The sequence below is a fragment of the Tachyglossus aculeatus genome, chromosome 21 (genome assembly GCF_015852505.1).
Source record: "Tachyglossus aculeatus isolate mTacAcu1 chromosome 21, mTacAcu1.pri, whole genome shotgun sequence".
In the NCBI taxonomy this organism is placed as follows: Eukaryota; Metazoa; Chordata; class Mammalia; order Monotremata; family Tachyglossidae; genus Tachyglossus; species Tachyglossus aculeatus.
In genome coordinates this window covers 16,293,350-16,309,527 of record NC_052086.1, presented here as the reverse complement: position 1 = coordinate 16,309,527, position 16,178 = coordinate 16,293,350, and the positions used below count along the sequence as shown (strand labels likewise).

General features: G+C 51.7%; 1 protein-coding gene and 1 non-coding gene across 2 annotated transcripts in view; both read right to left on the bottom strand.

Moving 5' to 3' along the window:
* Window positions 1-1,060: 1,060 nt before the first annotated feature.
* Window positions 1,061-16,178, bottom strand: part of UBALD1 (UBA like domain containing 1) — a 33,655-nt gene continuing 18,537 nt past the window's right edge. Inside the window, exons 3-4 of the mRNA XM_038762730.1 lie at window positions 5,432-5,497; window positions 1,061-1,399 (exon numbers count right to left, since the gene is read on the bottom strand). Coding sequence (XP_038618658.1) covers window positions 1,061-1,399; window positions 5,432-5,497 — 405 coding nt within the window. The remainder of the gene's footprint in view (window positions 1,400-5,431; window positions 5,498-16,178) is intronic.
* TRNAF-GAA lies at window positions 3,706-3,778 on the bottom strand. Its single transcript has one exon. It is a non-coding gene; the product is annotated as a tRNA-Phe (tRNA).

Here is a 16,178-nt window from a genome sequence, read left to right as displayed (position 1 = left end):
CCGTCCCCTCACCTGCTCCGCACAGAAGTCAAATGGAAGGATTAGAAGGCAATGCAAAAGTATAGTTTATGGGTTTTTTTTTTTTCCTTTCCTTCTCTCAGTTAAGATGAACCCAGGCCCACAGAAGTTGTTCCAGGGAAGCCATAAAAGTCCCCAGGGAGTGGCTGAAGGGGGCGGGGGAAGTTACAGTTATTCTCATGATTCCCTTTGAGGCGTGGTGAGGTTGTGACCTGGCGAAAGAACAAGGGTAGGGCGAGGGGTAAAGGACCCCCAGAATCACTCACATGCAACATCCAAGCCCCCCCGAGAAAAAGCCGAATTTTGCTTTTCGTAGAGACGCGTAAACAAATATATACAGTCAAAAACCGATTCTCTGAACTAAATCGAGAGCCGAGGCTAAATCAGATCTCGGAAAGCCCAGATCGCTGAAAACCACTGGCTCCCTTGGGCAAGTACGGGCCCCCTGTCTTTCTTGTTGGCTTAGTTATTTGGGCTTGTTTCTGGCAATTCCCGCTAGCCTCGGTTCAGGTAACGGGCCAGATTGGGAAAACTGGTCGAAATAACTTCTTGGACTTCCACTGCAAACCTGGAGGAGCTTCAGTTTCTCCCGCACACGTGTGTGTGTGTGTGTGTTGTACAGGTGAGAATCTGCACAATCGAAATTAGGAAATGAAATTGTGGCAATTCCCCAAGGAACTTCTCTGGGGAATTGAGAGCATTAGGGGTGGGCACTCAGTCACTGGAAAAACAAATCAAAATGATTTCAAGCCAAATCCGACCCGGACCTGTCTCGATGCAGGTACGCTAGTGCCCGGGTTAGAATCGGTGTTCGCGTGGGGAGACGTGAGAGACGGAGTCTCTGGCCGGCTGCGGAGCCTCGTCTCTTCTGCCTGGTGCTCTCTGGGGGGGCGGGAGGAGGGACTCGAGGGGGCAGGGGTGGGGATGGAGAGGAAGGGTGAAAGAAACCATCACGGGGTGTGGAGGGCAGGCGGGTGGAGGCATGTGGGCGATGTCCTCTTCCCCCACCTCTGACCTCTCGGGGTCCGAGCGTCCAGGGGCCTCATCTCTCCGCCTCCATGGTCACGCTGGCCTTCTGTTCAGGGGTGGCTTGCTGGGAGACTGAGGCGGGCCAGCCCGAGGGCTGGGAGGGAGGGGCAGGAGTCCACATGCGTTGCTGCTGCTGCTGCTGCTGCTGCTGGGCTGGGGGTGAGGTGGCTGGCCAGCCCGGGGCGAAGCCCCCGAGGTGAGGGAGGGGCGGAGGAGGCGGGGGAGGGGACGTCGCCATGGAAGCCACGGGGCTGCTGCTGTGGAAGCTCTCCGAGGCTTTGAGCCGGGAGAACATGGTGAGGGCGTCGGGGAAATTGGGAGGGGTGGCTGGGGTGTTGGCAGGAGTGCACATCTGTGGAGAAACAGAAAAGACAACGGTCACAGGCCGCGTGGACTTCCGGTCCTCTCAGGGAGCCGGCCTGTGGTTCCCGGCTCCCACCCGGCTTCCCGGAGGGTCTGTGGGGAGGCGGGGAGGGCCCCGGGGGCGTCCCAGTGGACAGAGTCCGGGAATGGAAGGGGCTGTAATGTGGTCGGGGCCTCCCTCTCGTGGCCCTCCAGCCTCCTCCGGCCCCCGGGCCCTCTGAACCAGCTCATCATCATCATCATCAATCATATTTATTGAGCGCTTACTATGTGCAGAGCACTGTACTAAGCGCTTGGGAAGTACAAATTGGCAACATATAGAGACAGTCCCTACCCAACAGTGGGCTCACAGTCTAAACTCATCCTGAAGAGCCATCCCCAGCTGCCAATCTCAGAACGGGCACGCACTGAGCTGAGCTCCGTCAGGCCTGCTGAGCGAAGGGATAATAATAATAATAATAATAATGATGGCATTTATTAAGCCCTTACTATGTACAAAGCACCGTTCTAAGCGCTGGGGAGGTTACAAGGTGATCAGGTTGTCCCTCGGGGGGCTCACAGTCTTCATCCCCATTTTACAGATGAGGGAACGGAGGCCCAGAGAAGTTAAGTGAGTTGCCCAAAGTCACAGTCGACAAGTGGCGGAGCCGGGATTTGAACCCATGACCTCTGACTCCAAAGCCCGGGCTCTTCTCTATGGGCCGCGGGGCTGAGCTTCTCCTACGAGGGACGATCCGGAGCTCCGATCTGATCAGAACCTCTGTCCCCGGGGTGGGAGGAAGCCAAACAGCTCAGCTCTAACTCCGGACCTGATTTTCAATGGGGACACCTCCTTCCCTCCATCCTGCACCCATTGCGTTTCCCCTCGAGCCCCGCCACGGCCATTTGGGAACAAATTCCACAGCCGGCCATCACCTCCTAGCTTGGGGGGGCTGTCCGCAACTAGGGCACTTCCTGGGGTTCAGATGATTTAGGAGCTGCACTGCATTTTGGCCCTCCAAGAGAGCAGCCAGCTCTAGGGAAGACCACATTAACCTTTCTCTCAAATGCCTCTGTTCCTTTCCCCCTCCCCAGCCAGCCAAAGCAACTGAGTGTGGGGTGGAGAGGGGCGAGGTAGTGTGACCTCACTACCTCGCTATGTGTGTGCTGTGTGACCTTGGGCAAGTCACTTAATTTCTCTGTGCCGCAGTTCCCTCATCTGTAAAATGGGGATTAAAAGTGTGAGCCCCACGTGGGACGACCTGATTACCCTGTACGTACCCCAGTGCTTAGAACAGTGCTTGGCACACAGTAAGCGCTTAACAAATACCATAATTATTATTATTATGAGGAGAAATCTGAAGAGTGAGGGTAGCAAGGAAGTCCCACCAGAGAGTCCCGGGGGCACAGAATTCATTCATTCGATCGTATTTATTGAGCAAGGCTTACTGTGTGCAGAGCACTGTACTAAGAGCTTGGGAAGTACAAGTTGGCAACATATAGAGACGGTCCCTACCCAACAGTAGGCTCACAGTCTAGAAATGACTCCCGCGGCTCCTTTCCTGGGAGAATCAAGCCGTGATGGGATGTGGAATGAGCGCTTCCTGAAGGCCCTGGCGGGTTTGCTCTCCATCTCAACCCTGGAATCCTGGCCACTCTTGGGATCCTGACAGGACGCCCTCCCAGTCCCCAGTTTTATGAGAACTGGCTCCCTTTAGGGTGGGGCACAGTTTCCCAGTGGAGAATGGGAGTCTCCAACCAAGTCGATGTCCCCTTCCCCACTGCCACCTCCAACGAAAAATGGCTTAAGTGAGATGCATCTGTTCTGCAGAGCAGAAGGCAGGAAGCGGAGAGGGAGGCACCCCTGAAGACAGCATCCCTGAGATTCTTTGCTGAGACGCCACTACGGCCTGTGGGAGCCTGGGTCGCAGTGAGGCCCCCTCCCCAAATCTGCCAAGTGGCTTCTCGAGGAGAAAGCTGGAAAATTTACCCCTGGGGCCAGCTACCAACCGATCTCTCCATCCCGGGCCAAATGTTGGTATTTGTTAAGCGCTTACTATGTGCCAAGTACTGTTCTAAGCGCTGGGGTGGATACAAGGTAATCAGGTTGTCCCACGGGGGGCTCACAGTCTTCACCCCCATTTTACAGATGAGGGAACTGAGGTCCAGAGAAGTGAAGTGACTTGCCCAAAGTCACCCAGCTGACAGGTGGCGGAGCCGGGATTTGAACCTATGACCTCTGACTCCAAAGCCCAGGCTCTTTCCACTGAGCCACGCTGCTTCCCCAGGATATGCTGAGAAGTATGATACAACACGTGCCGAAACCCGGGATCGAACCAGGGACCTTTAGATCTTCAGTCTAACGCTCTCCCAACTGAGCTATTTCGGCTCCCGCCAAACCCCGCGGGCCCACCGGGAAGCGAGTCCACCCAGGTTCTCTGCATCCGGGCCCTCCTGCCTCTCACCTCCAGAGCCCACCTGCCTCCCGGGGGCCCGGGGTGGATGCGGGCACCGGAATTCACGGACCATCCCGGCCGCCTCCTGTTTGCCGAGCTGAGGCTGGGGGCTTCTTCTTCCCGGTCCCACCCTCAGACTGTCTGAACCGAGAAGGGCGGGAAGGAGACTGTGGGTTCCCTGTTCTCTCCGAGACTACGTGTGTGGTTCGGGGGCTACGAGAGGCTGGGTTGCAGCCAGGTTTTTGCCCCATGCCCCTTGCTCTGCTGCAGAATGGACCCTTCAGAGAGGCCTGCTCACACAAGGAAGCCATCCCGAGCAGGAGCGTCCCACACTCTCTTCCCTCAGGGACATGGGGTAGGATGAATTGACTGCTTCATCCACTTTTTTTTTTAATGGTATTCGTTAAGCACATACTACGTGTCAGACACTGTCCCAAGTGCTGAGGTATGTACAAGTTGATCAGGTTGGACCCAGTCCTTGCCCACATGGGCTCACAGTCTGAAGCAGGAGGGAGAACAGATATTGAATCCCCATAGTGCTCTTTCCGCTAAGCCACGCTGCTTCTCCTACTTCAAAGAAGACTGACTAAAATAAAATGAGAAACAGCACGGTCTAATGGATAGAGCCCAGGCCTGGGAGTCGGGAGGACCTGGGTTCTAATTCCGGCTCCGCCACCTGTCTGCTGTGTGACCTCGGGCAAGTTACTTCACTTCTCTGTGCCCCAGCTGCCTCGTCCATAAAATGGGGATTAAGACCGAGCCCCATGTGGGACACGGACTATGTCTAACCCGATTAGCTTGTATCTACCCCGGTGCTTAGTACAGTGCCTGGCACATAGTAAGCGCTTACCAAATACCACACACACACAAAAAGATTGGGTGGAACCCTACATAGGGCAGAGCAGGCCAGGTCCCCCCGACCGCCGACCTTGGCTGAGGAGGGCGGGGGCACATTTTTCCAAGGAAGGGGGCATCCTAGCCCATCGCCCAGAGAATCGTCTCCCCCCACCTCCCTTTGGCCCTGCCCATTTTCTCCTCTCTCATTCCCATCCCAGAGCAACAGAGAGGAGGGTCCCTCTGCCCGGAGAAAGCCCCTCCTCGCAGCCCGGCCGGCCCCTCCGATCGCACACGTCAGTTCCATTTCCCCTTCCACCCCTTCCCCTGGAAGTAGCCCCCAGGATCCCCCAGAGAGAGGGGCTGGGGCGGAAGAACGTCCGCCTCCTTCTCTGGGCAGGAGATGCCCATTCCGGCCCCCCAGGCCACCTCCGGGGCGCTCAGGAAGCTGGTGTGGGGTGTCACGGCGGCGGGATGTGTCCCAAACACAATCCCCATTGACTTCTCTGCCGAGCCCCAGACTGGCAGGAAGCCCTCGGCCTCCCCTCCCTCTCCTCCTCTCCCCACCAGCTCCACCCTTATGGCTTTGGAGTTTATTTCTGTCCTCCCTCCCGGAGCAGCGGAGTTGGCGGCCCTGGCCATAATCAGCTATTCATTAGCAGCAGCTTCAGGGCCCAGACTCTGGCTCCGGGAGCGGGCTAGCCCTGCGCAGCCCTGACTCGGAAAACCAAATGGCTGCAGGAGAGACTTACCATCTGATGGTGGTGGTGGCTGTTGTAAGGGATATTTGTTTCTTGGAAAAAAGCGCTGAGGGCCGTCTGCAAAGAGGAAAAGAGACATTTTACCCTCTGGCTCTGGGACACCACAGCGGTCTCCCCCCGGGGTGGGCAATCCCAGGGGGTGGAGAGGGCGGGGGCTCCTGGGTGGGGTTTTCGTGAACCATGGGATCCTGGCGATGGAGGGCATAGGGCGGAGGAGGTACAGATCAGTCAGTCAATCGTATTCATCGAATGCTTACTCTGTGCAGAGCACTGTACAGAGCACTTGGGAGAGTAGGATATAATTGAAACATTCTCTGCCCTCATTGAGCTTACTTTGAGTGATGCTTTGGTCCCATCCCCACCTGGACTCCAGAAAGAGGAACCCATCCTCTTATCACTACTTCCCAACAGATCCGGTCCTCCTTGCCTCCTGGCACACTTGGGTGGCCCACATATACCAACAGCAGCACAGCATAATGATTAGAGCGAGGGTCTGAGAGTCAGAAGGTCATGGGTTCGAATTTTGGCTCCACCACTTGTCTGCTCTGTGACCTGTGTGAAGTGACCACTTCATTTCTCTGGGCCTCAGTTACTCATCTGTATTCATTCATTCAATCATATTTATTGATCGCTTACTTTGTTAGTATGTTTGGTTTTGTTCTCTGTCTCCCCCTTTTAGACTGTGAGCCCACTGTTGGGTAAGGACCGTCTCTATATGTTGCCAACTTGTACTTCCCAAGCGCTTAGTACAGTGCTCTGCACACAGTAAATGCTCAATAAATACGATTGATTGATTACTGTGTGCAGAGCACTGTACTACGCACTTGGAAAGTACAATTTGGCAACAGACAGGGACAATCCCTACCCAACAACGGGATCTGTAAAATGGGGTTTGAGATTGTGAGCTCCACCTAGGGCGGGGACTAGGTCCAAATGCTTGTAATAATAATAATAATATTTATTAAGCACTTACTATGTGCAAAGCACTGTTCTAAGCACTGGGGAGCACTTAGTTCAGCTCCTTCCCTGCCCCACAGCACCTGTATATATGTATATATGTTTGTACATATTTATTACTCTATTTATTTATTTTACTTGTACATATCTGTTCTATTTATTTTACTTTGTTAGTATGTTTGGTTTTGTTCTCTGTCTCCCCGCTTTTAGACTGTGAGCCCACTGTTGGGTAGGGACTGTCTCTATATGTTGCCAACTTGTACTTCCCAAGCGCTTAGTACAGTGCTCTGCACACAGTAAGCACTCAACAAATACGACTGATTGACTAATTGGAACATAGTGCTTAACAAAGACTATCATCATACACCCTGAGACCCCAAAAGGCCCACCGAAGGTCACTCCCTGGCCCTGTCTGTCCTCCCCTTCTAGACTGTAAGCTCGTTTGGGGCAGGGAACGTGATTGCTGATTCTGTTGGATTGTGCTCTCCCAAGCTCTTAGTGCAGGGCTCTGCTCAATCGATACCATTGTTGGATTGACTGATTGGCTGATTAATTGCAATCAGGCTGGACCAAGGATCTATGGCTGAACGAATGGGTCGGCTAGTGCCCCGTGAGCCAGCAGGTCTCGGTGAGCGGCTCAGAGGGACTCATGTCTCCTAAGGGCTTTTGAAACACCTGGGCCTGGATAAGTTGAGGGGATGGGAGAGGAGGAGGAGAAGAGAGAAGAACAGGGGAGGGAAGGAAGAAGAGGAGGAGAGGAGAAGAGAGGGAAAGGGAGGGGACGGGAGGAAAATAATAATAATAATGATGGCGGCATTTAAGTGCTTATTATGTGCAAAGCACTGTTCTAAGCGCTGGGGAGGTTACAAGGTGATCAGGTTGTCCCACGGGGGGCTCACAGTCTAAATCCCCATTTTACAGATGAGGGAACTGAGGCCCAGAGAAGTGAAGTGACTTGCCCAAAGTCACCCAGCTGACAGTTGGCGGAGCCGGGGTTTGAACCCATGACCTCTGACTCCAAAGCCCGGGCTCTTTCCACTGAGCCACAAGAGGAGAAGGAAAAGGAAGAGAGGAGAGGGATAGAGAACAGTTTCTCCCTTCCCCAGCCCACATTCTCTTCAGCCCAACAGCCTGATTTCCCCTGATCTACATTCCCGATCCCACTCAGAACACACACACACACACACACACACACACACACTCAGAGAGCACCATGGCCTAGTTAATGGAGCAGGGATTCGGGAGTCAGACGACCTGGGTTCTAATCCCAGCCCCACCCTTATGACCTCGGGCAAATCAGTTTGATTTTCCGTGCCTCAGTTCCCTCATCAGTAAAATGGAGATGAAGACTGTGAGCCCCACGTGGGACAGGGACTGTGTCCAACCTAATTAACTTGTATCTACCCCAGTGCTTAGTGGAGTGCCTGGTGCGTAGTCAGTGCTGAACAAATGCCATTTAAAAGGCCAAAAAAACCCAAAAACCCCTCAGTTCTCCCATAATGTGAGGGTTTGAAGAGCCCGGGCCCCTTGATCGATGTTGCTGTCGCCTCGTGTGTGCAGCTGCTTCTGTCTTGGCCAGAACAACATCCCTTAGTTTTTCGACGGCGTCATATCCGCAACACACAGAGTGTAAACACATGTTCTGGCAGGATTGAGTGAGGCCTGACCCCGCCTAAAGCCACAAGGAAACCCAGGGGGGCCGAGGGCCAGCAGACAGCTCCATGCCCATGCCAGGGCTAGAGGGGAAGGGACCCAACCCTCTCCGGGCCCCTCCACGGGCCTCTTGGTCAAATCCTTAATTACAGGAGCTTCTCCTCCCTGGGGGAATCCAGCCAGAGGCAGCACTTGGTTGGGAGCTGGGACTCCCGGCTTGGATCCTGGCTCTGCCCCGACTAAGTAACCGGGAGCAAGTCACATTTTTTTTTTTTTTAACCTGGTATTAAAGCACATAGCCCGTGCCGGGCACTAAGCGCTGGAGTAAATACGAGTTAATCGGGCTGGACGTGGTCCACGTCCCACATGGGGCTCACAGTCTTAATCCCTATTTTCCATTTCCCGTAGTGTTTGGGATGAGGTCACGGTGGGGTCCTCAGGCACCCAAGGGGGACAGTCTGGCTTTCTAATAATAATAATGATAGCATTTATTAAGCGCTTACTACGTGCAAAGCACTGTTCTAAGCGCTGGGGAGGTTACAAGGTGATCAGGATGTCCCACCAGGGGCTCACAGTCTTAATTCCCATTTTACAGATGAGGTAACTGAGGCCCAGAGAAGTGAAGTGACTTGCCCAAAGTCACACAGCAGACACCTGGCAGAGCCGGGGTTTCAACCTATGACCTCTGACCCCAAAGCCCACGCTCTTTCCACTGAGCCACGCTGCTTCTCTAGTTATTGTTCTGTGAAGTTCCTCATGGGTCTCAGTCAGGAGAAGCGGCATGGCCTAGGAGAAGCAGTGCGGACTAGAGGAGACAGCACACGCGTGGGAATCAGAAGGACCTGGGTTCTAACCCCAGCTCTGCCACCTGTCTGCTGGGTAACCTTGGCTATGTCACTTCACTATGCCTCAGTTTCCTCATCTGTAAATGAGGATTAAGACTGTGAACCCCACGTGGGACAGGGACTGTGTCCAATCTGATCGGCTCATTTCTATCCAAGCGCCCGGGACATAGTAAGTGCTTAACAAACACCACAAAAAAAAAATTGTGCCATGGAGACGAATAAATTTATGAGAGAGAGCCTAGTACAAATGCCCAAACCGAAGATGAATACACCCCAAAACACAAGGCACGCCTGGACTATTCATATGAATCTTTCCCCACAGCACCTGTATATATGTATATATGTTTGTACATATTTATTACTCTATTTATTTATTTTACTTGTACATATCTATTCTATTTATTTTATTTTGTTAGTATGTTTGGTTTTGTCTCCCCCTTTTAGACTGTGAGCCCACTGTTGGGTAGGGACTGTCTCTATATGTTGCCAATTTGTACTTCCCAAGCGCTTAGTACAGTGCTCTGCACACAGTAAGCGCTCAATAAATATGATTGATTGATTGATTGAGTCTGACGGGTATCTCTTCCTTATCCCCTGGGGTTCTTTGAATTTGAAGACCCCAGACAGGCTGAGGATGTGAGCCCACTGTTGGGTAGGGACTGTCTCTATATGTTGCCAACTTGTACTTCCCAAGCGCTTAGTACAGTGCTCTGCACACAGTAAGCGCTCAATAAATACGATTGATGATGATGATGGGATCCCCAGTCTGCCTCTGAAAGGCAGATGACGCAGCCCCTAACTGGTTCCCCGTGATTCATTCTTTCTTGACTGGTTTCCGGGACTCAGTTCCCCCTGACTCTCAGTCAGTCCCCCGTTACATGACTGCACCCAATCTTTGAAGAACGATTTACAGGCAGGAACAAATTGGGGGGCGATGGGGTGAATCCGGGTTGCAGATCTTGGATTCCCAGCCTGGTAGGACAATTACAGCCAAGGTTTTCCCACCCTGGATGCCTTGCCTCCTCCTGCCTCCATCAGTTATGGAGGCGTTAGTGACAGCTTCAGAATTTCTGCTGTATGAACTTTTTTTTTTTTAGTCCCTGTTAACCGCTTACTCGATGCCGGGCACTGTACTAAGCGTTGGGGTAAATGCAGACTAATCAGGGTCCATGTCCCACATGCGGCTCACAGTCTTGATCCTCATTTTACAGATCAATCAATCAATCGTATTTATTGAGCGCTTACTATGTGCAGAGCAAGCGTTTGGGAAGTACAAATTGGCAACATATAGAGACAGTCCCTACCCAACAGTGGGCTCACTGTCTAAAAGGGGGAGACAGAGAACAAAACCAAACATACTAACAAAATAAAATAAATAGAATAGATACAAACAAGCAAAATAAATAAATAGATGAGGTAACTGAGGCCCGGAGAAGTGAAGTAACTTGCCCAAGGTCACCCAACAGACAGTGGCAGACCAGGATTAGAATCCAGAACCTTCTAACCACTAGACCACACTGCTTGTAATCTGAGCGCCTGGTTATCAGCCTCAGACAGACTGATAGAGAAGCGGTGTGAGCCCACGCCCGGGAGTCGAGAGGACCTGGGTTCTAATCCCGCTCCTCCGCTTGCCTGCTGTGTGACCACGGGTGCAAGTCGTTTCACTTCTCTGTGCCTCACTAACATCATCTGTAAAAAGGATATTAAGACTGTAAGGCCCCTGGGGCACATGGATTGTGTCTAACCTAACTTGTATCTATTCTAGTGCTTAGTACAGGGCCTGGCACATACCAAGTGCTTAACAAATGCAATAGTAAAAAAAATTTAAAAAGATTCAGCACAATTTAACACCCATTCCGGGCATTAGAATTCCCAGCTGAGGCTGGTCTCTAATCATCCAAGCTCTTGAGGTGCCCTTTGCCCACAAAGTGCCAATTCCAGGGGCTGCTCTTTGGGTCTTTCTAATCCAGGTGCCCTCCCCATGGGTGTAGGGGTCGACTGCCCCCGAGGGTTCCCTGAGATCGGGCGGTGAAGCCGTTGTTTTCACTCCCACAGCTTTTTGGGCTGGAGTTTCAGGCTTGCTTACACCAAGCTCCGCTAATAATAATGGCATTTATTAAGCGCTTACTATATGCAAAGCACTGTTCTAAGCGCTGGGGAGGTTACAGGGTGATCAGCTTGTCCCACGGTGGGGCTCACAGTCTAAATCCCCATTTTACAGATGAGGTAACTGAAGCACAGAGAAGTTAAGCGACTTGCCCAAAGCCACACAGCTAATTGGTGGAGCTGGGATTTGAACCCATGACCTCTGACTTCAAAGCCCGGGCTCTTTCCACTGAGCCACGCTGCTAAGGCCCAAGACAACCCCAATTATGGTTCTGCCCCGTTAATGCTTCCAAGTCTACCCTTCGGCCACTCCCAAACCCATACTACTTGCCCCGGAGCGCAGGACTGGGAGTCAGGAGACCTGGGTTCTAAACCCGGCTCCACGCTTGTCTGCTGCGTGATCTCGGGCAAGTCTCTTAACTTCTCTGGGCCTCGGTCTTCTCATCTATGAAACGGGGATTGAAAACCTGCTCTCTATCCCCAGGAACGAAAATCCCTATGCGGGCCCGGGACTGTTTCTGGTCCGATTGTACCGGTTGGGGTTCAGTACAGCGTGTGGCACACAGAAAGCATTTAACAACTGCCAGTGTTACTGCTATTAGCCCCACCCTCGAAATGAAAATTTGGAGACTAGGCCCAGTTCCGTTAAAAATTTCCCGGCGACATCGCACTCCCCAACCTGGCCGCCGCCCCCAGCTGCTGTGCTCTGTCTGTTGATAATAATAATGGCATTTATTAAGCACTTACTATGTGCATAGCACTGTTCTAAGCTCTGGGGAGGTTACAAGGTGATCAGGTTGCCCCACGGTGGGGCTCACAGTCTTAATCCCCATTTTGCCGATGAGGTAACTGAGGCCCAGAGAAGTGAAGTGACTTGCCCAAAGTCACACAGCTAATTGGATGAGCTGGGATTTGAACCCATGACCTCTGACTCCAAAGCCCGGGCTCTTACCACTGAGCCACGCTGCTTCCCTTATGTCAGGCAGTCAATCGTATTTATCTGTTGCCAAATTGTACTTTCCAATCAATCAACTGTATTTATTGAGCGCTTACTGTGTGCAGAGCACTGTACTAAGCGCTTGGGAAGTACAAGTTGGCAACACATTGTTGCCAACACATTTCCAAGCGCTTAGTACAGTGCTCTGCACACAGTAAGCGCTCAATAAATACGATTGAATGGATGAATGAATTTACTGAACACTAAGCGCTTGGGAGAGTCCAATATAACAATAAATGGACACAGTCCCTAACCACCACAAACTTACAGTCTAGAGGGGGAGACCGACATGAAGGGACTGTCTCTATATGTTGCCAACTTGTACTTCCCAAGCGCTTAGTACAGTGCTCTGCACACAGTAAGCGCTCAATAAATACAATTGAATGAATGAATAGAAATATTCAGCAGCAACCCCATGGGAGGGGGTTTACCCATCTGACCCCTGCCTTGTTTTCGAGGCGATTAAATCCCTCCCAAGGGCAGGGCCAAGAGTCTGATTAGATCAGAGATTAGAGAAGCAGCGTGGCTCAGTGGAAAGAGCCCGGGCTTTGGAGTCAGAGGTCATGGGTTCGAATCCCGGCTCCACCACATGTCTGCTGTGTGACCTTGGGCAAGTCACTTAACTTCTCTGAGCCTCAGTTCCCTCATCTGTAAAATGGGGATTGACTGTGAGCCCCACGTGGGACAACCTGATCACGTTGTATCCCCCCCAGCGCTTAGAACAGTGTGTTGCACATAGTAAGTGCTTAATAAATGCTATTATTATTATTATTATTATCAAGGGAGTAGTTTCATCTAGTTTTCAGTGACTTCTTTTAGAAGACCAGGGAAGAAAGGGGAAGATGCGTTGGGAAGTGCTTGCCTGGGTAACGAAGCGCACCCAGGGGCTGGAGAGGGGCGAGATAGAGAAGCAGCGTGGCCCAGTGGAAAGAGCCTGGGCTTGGGAGTCGGAGGTCATGGGTTCGAATCCCAGCACCGCCACTTGTCAGCTGTGTGCCTTTGGGCAAGTCACTTCACTTCTCTGTGCCCCAGTTACCTCACCTGTAAAATGGGGATGAAGACTGTGAGCCCCACGTGGGACAACCTGATCACCTTGTATCCCCCCCAGCGCTTAGAACAGTGCACATAGTAAACACATAAATACCATTATTTTATTATTATTATGGGGAGTGCATGCAGGACTTTGACCACTGCGCTGCCACAACAGCATTCGCAGGGACAGCCGCCACTGTCCCTGGAGTGAGGCGGGCAGGGAGAGATGCCCCTCAACCTCCGGGGAACTCCCTCCGCAAGGGATCCTTGGGGTTGCTTCTGGCTGCCGTAGCCTCCGGATCATCATCATCATCATCAATCGTATTTATTGAGCGCTTACTATGTGCAGAGCACTGTACTAAGCGCTAGGGAAGTACAAATTGGCAACATATAGAGACGGTCCCTACCCAACAGTGGGCTCACAGTCTAAAAGCGGGAGACAGAGAACAAAACCAAACATACTAACAAAATAAAATAAATAGAATAGATAGGTACAAGTAAAATAAATAGAGTAATAAATATGTACAAACATATATACAGGTGCTGTGGGGAGGGGAAGGAGGTAAGATGGGGGGATGGAGAGCGGGACGAGGGGGAGAGGAGGGAAGGGGCTCAGTCTGGGAAGGCCTCCTGGAGGAGGTGAGCTCTCAGTAGGCCCTTGAAGGGAGGAAGAGAGCTAGCTTGGCGGATGGGCAGAGGGAGGGCATTCCAGGCCCGGGGGATGACGTGGGCCGGGGGTCGATGGCGGGACAGGCGAGAACGAGGTACAGTGAGGAGATTAGTGGCGGAGGAGCGGAGGGTGCGGGCTGGGCTGGACAAGGACGGAAGGGAGGTGAGGGAGGAGGGGGCGAGGGGATGGATGGACAGCCTTGAAGCCCAGGGTGAGGAGTTTCTGCCTGATGCGCAGATTGATTGGTAGCCACTGGAGATTTTTGAGGAGGGGAGTGATATGCCCAGAGCGTTTCTGGACAAAGATAATCTGGGCAGCAATTAAAACTTCCAAGGCGATGACGGCATGGGAGAGATGAGACCAACTGATCACTCAACGGTATTCACGGAGTGCTTACTGTGTGCAGAGCACTGTACTAAGTGCTTGGGAGACTATAGTATACCAGAGTTGAAAGACATGTTCCCTGCCCACAAGGAGCTTGGAGTCTAGAGGGAATGAGAGACTACCTCTCCCCAGGAAGCGGAGGGTGGGATGGGGGTTGCTTTGTTTTGATGTCTGTCTCCTCCCCTTCTAGAATGTAAACCCGGTATTGGGCAGAGATTATCTCTCTTTACTGCTGAATTATACTTTCCAAGCGCTTATTACAGTGCTCTGCACACAGTAGGCACTCAATAAATATGACCAAATGAATAAATAGCAGTCAGATTTCCGGATTTCCAGTGCTGCTGGAGCAGGGGGAAGGGGGGCTCACGGGTTCTAACCCAGGCTTCGCCACTTGTCAGCTGTGTGACTTTGGGCAAGTCACTTCACTTCTCTGGGCCTCAGTTCCCTCATCTGGAAAATGGGGATGAAGACTGTGAGCCCCCCTTGGGACAACCTGATCACCTTGTAACCTCCCCAGCGCTTAGAACAGTGCTTTGCACATAGTAAGTGCTTAATGAATGCCATTATTATTATTATTATTCACTTCTCTGGGCCTCAGTTACCTCATCTGTAAAATGGGGATGAAGACTGGGAGCCCCACATGGGACAATCTGATCACCTTGTATCCACCCCCCCCAGTACTTAGAACAGTGCTTCGCACACAGTAAGCACTTAAGAAATGCCACCATCATTATTATTATTATTATTACTATTATTGTCCAAGCCTTGGGCTTCAGGCTTCGAAGACAGGGTGAGCTCCTTTGCCAAAATAATAATAACAGTAACGGGATTTGTTCAGCGCTTACTATGTGCAGGCACTGTTTTAAATGCTGGGGTGGATACAAACAAATCGGGTTGGGACTGCCCTGCCTCACATGGTGATCACAGACTTAATCCCCATTTTACAGATGAGGGAACTGAGGCTCAGAGAAGTGAAGTGACTTGCCCAAGGTCACCCAGCAGATAAATGGCAGAGCTGGGATTAGAACTCAGGTCCTCCTGTGTCCCAGGCTTGTCCTCTATCCATTCACCTGTCTACATGTTTTGTTTTGTTGTCTGTCTCCCCCTTCTAGACTGTGAGCCCGTTGTTGGGTAGGGACTGTCTCTATATGTTGTCAACTTGTACTTCCCAAGCACTTAGTCCAGTGCTCTGCACACAGTAAGCGCTCAATAAATACAACTGAATGAATGAATGGTCATGGGTTCGAAATCCGGCTCCGCCACATGTCTGCTGTGTGACCTTGGGCAAGTCACTTCTCTGAGCCTCAGTTCCCTCATCTGTAAAGTGAGGATTAAGATTGTGAGCCCCACGTGGGACAACCTGATCACCTTGTATCCCCCCAGCGCTTAGAACAGTGCTTTGCATGTAGTAAGCACTTAACAAATGCCATTATTATTGTTATTATTATTATTATCAAATACTACCGTTATTATTTTAGGTTTGATGAGCCCAAATCTGGGGGCTCGAGCCTGTCCCACTGGAAGGGGGCCCACAAGCAAGGTGGAGGACCCCTTCTCCCCGCCCCGTCCCCCTTCAGAGCCTGGCCTCCTGGGGCAGAATTACGGGCAAGTTGCAGGGGCTTGGGGCAAACCCCGAAAAACCTCCCCCTGGGATGCGCCGGCCACGGGGGCGAAACGTGTGCCAGGGCTGAGGAGGTCATCGCAGGTCTAGACTCTGGGCTAGTTGTAATAAAAGAAATGAAATCCCATCTCTTGCGCAAAATGTTACAATGTGGAAGGAGAAATGATGTGAAGGGTCTGGCTCTAAACTGAAGTCCAAACCCAGCTGCTCAGCATAAAAAAAAAAAAAAACCAAAAAGACGGCAAAAAACAGCAGGAGTCACTGAGTCTTAGCTCTCTTCAATCAATCCATCAATCAGTGGTATTTATCAAACCCTCATTATGTAATAATAATAATAATTGGCATTTGTTAAACGCTTACTATGTGCAAAGCACTGTTCTAAGCGCTGGGGAGGATACAGGCTGATCAGGTTGTCCCACGTGGGGCTCACAGTCTTCATCCCCATTTTACAGATGAGGGAACTGAGGCCCAGA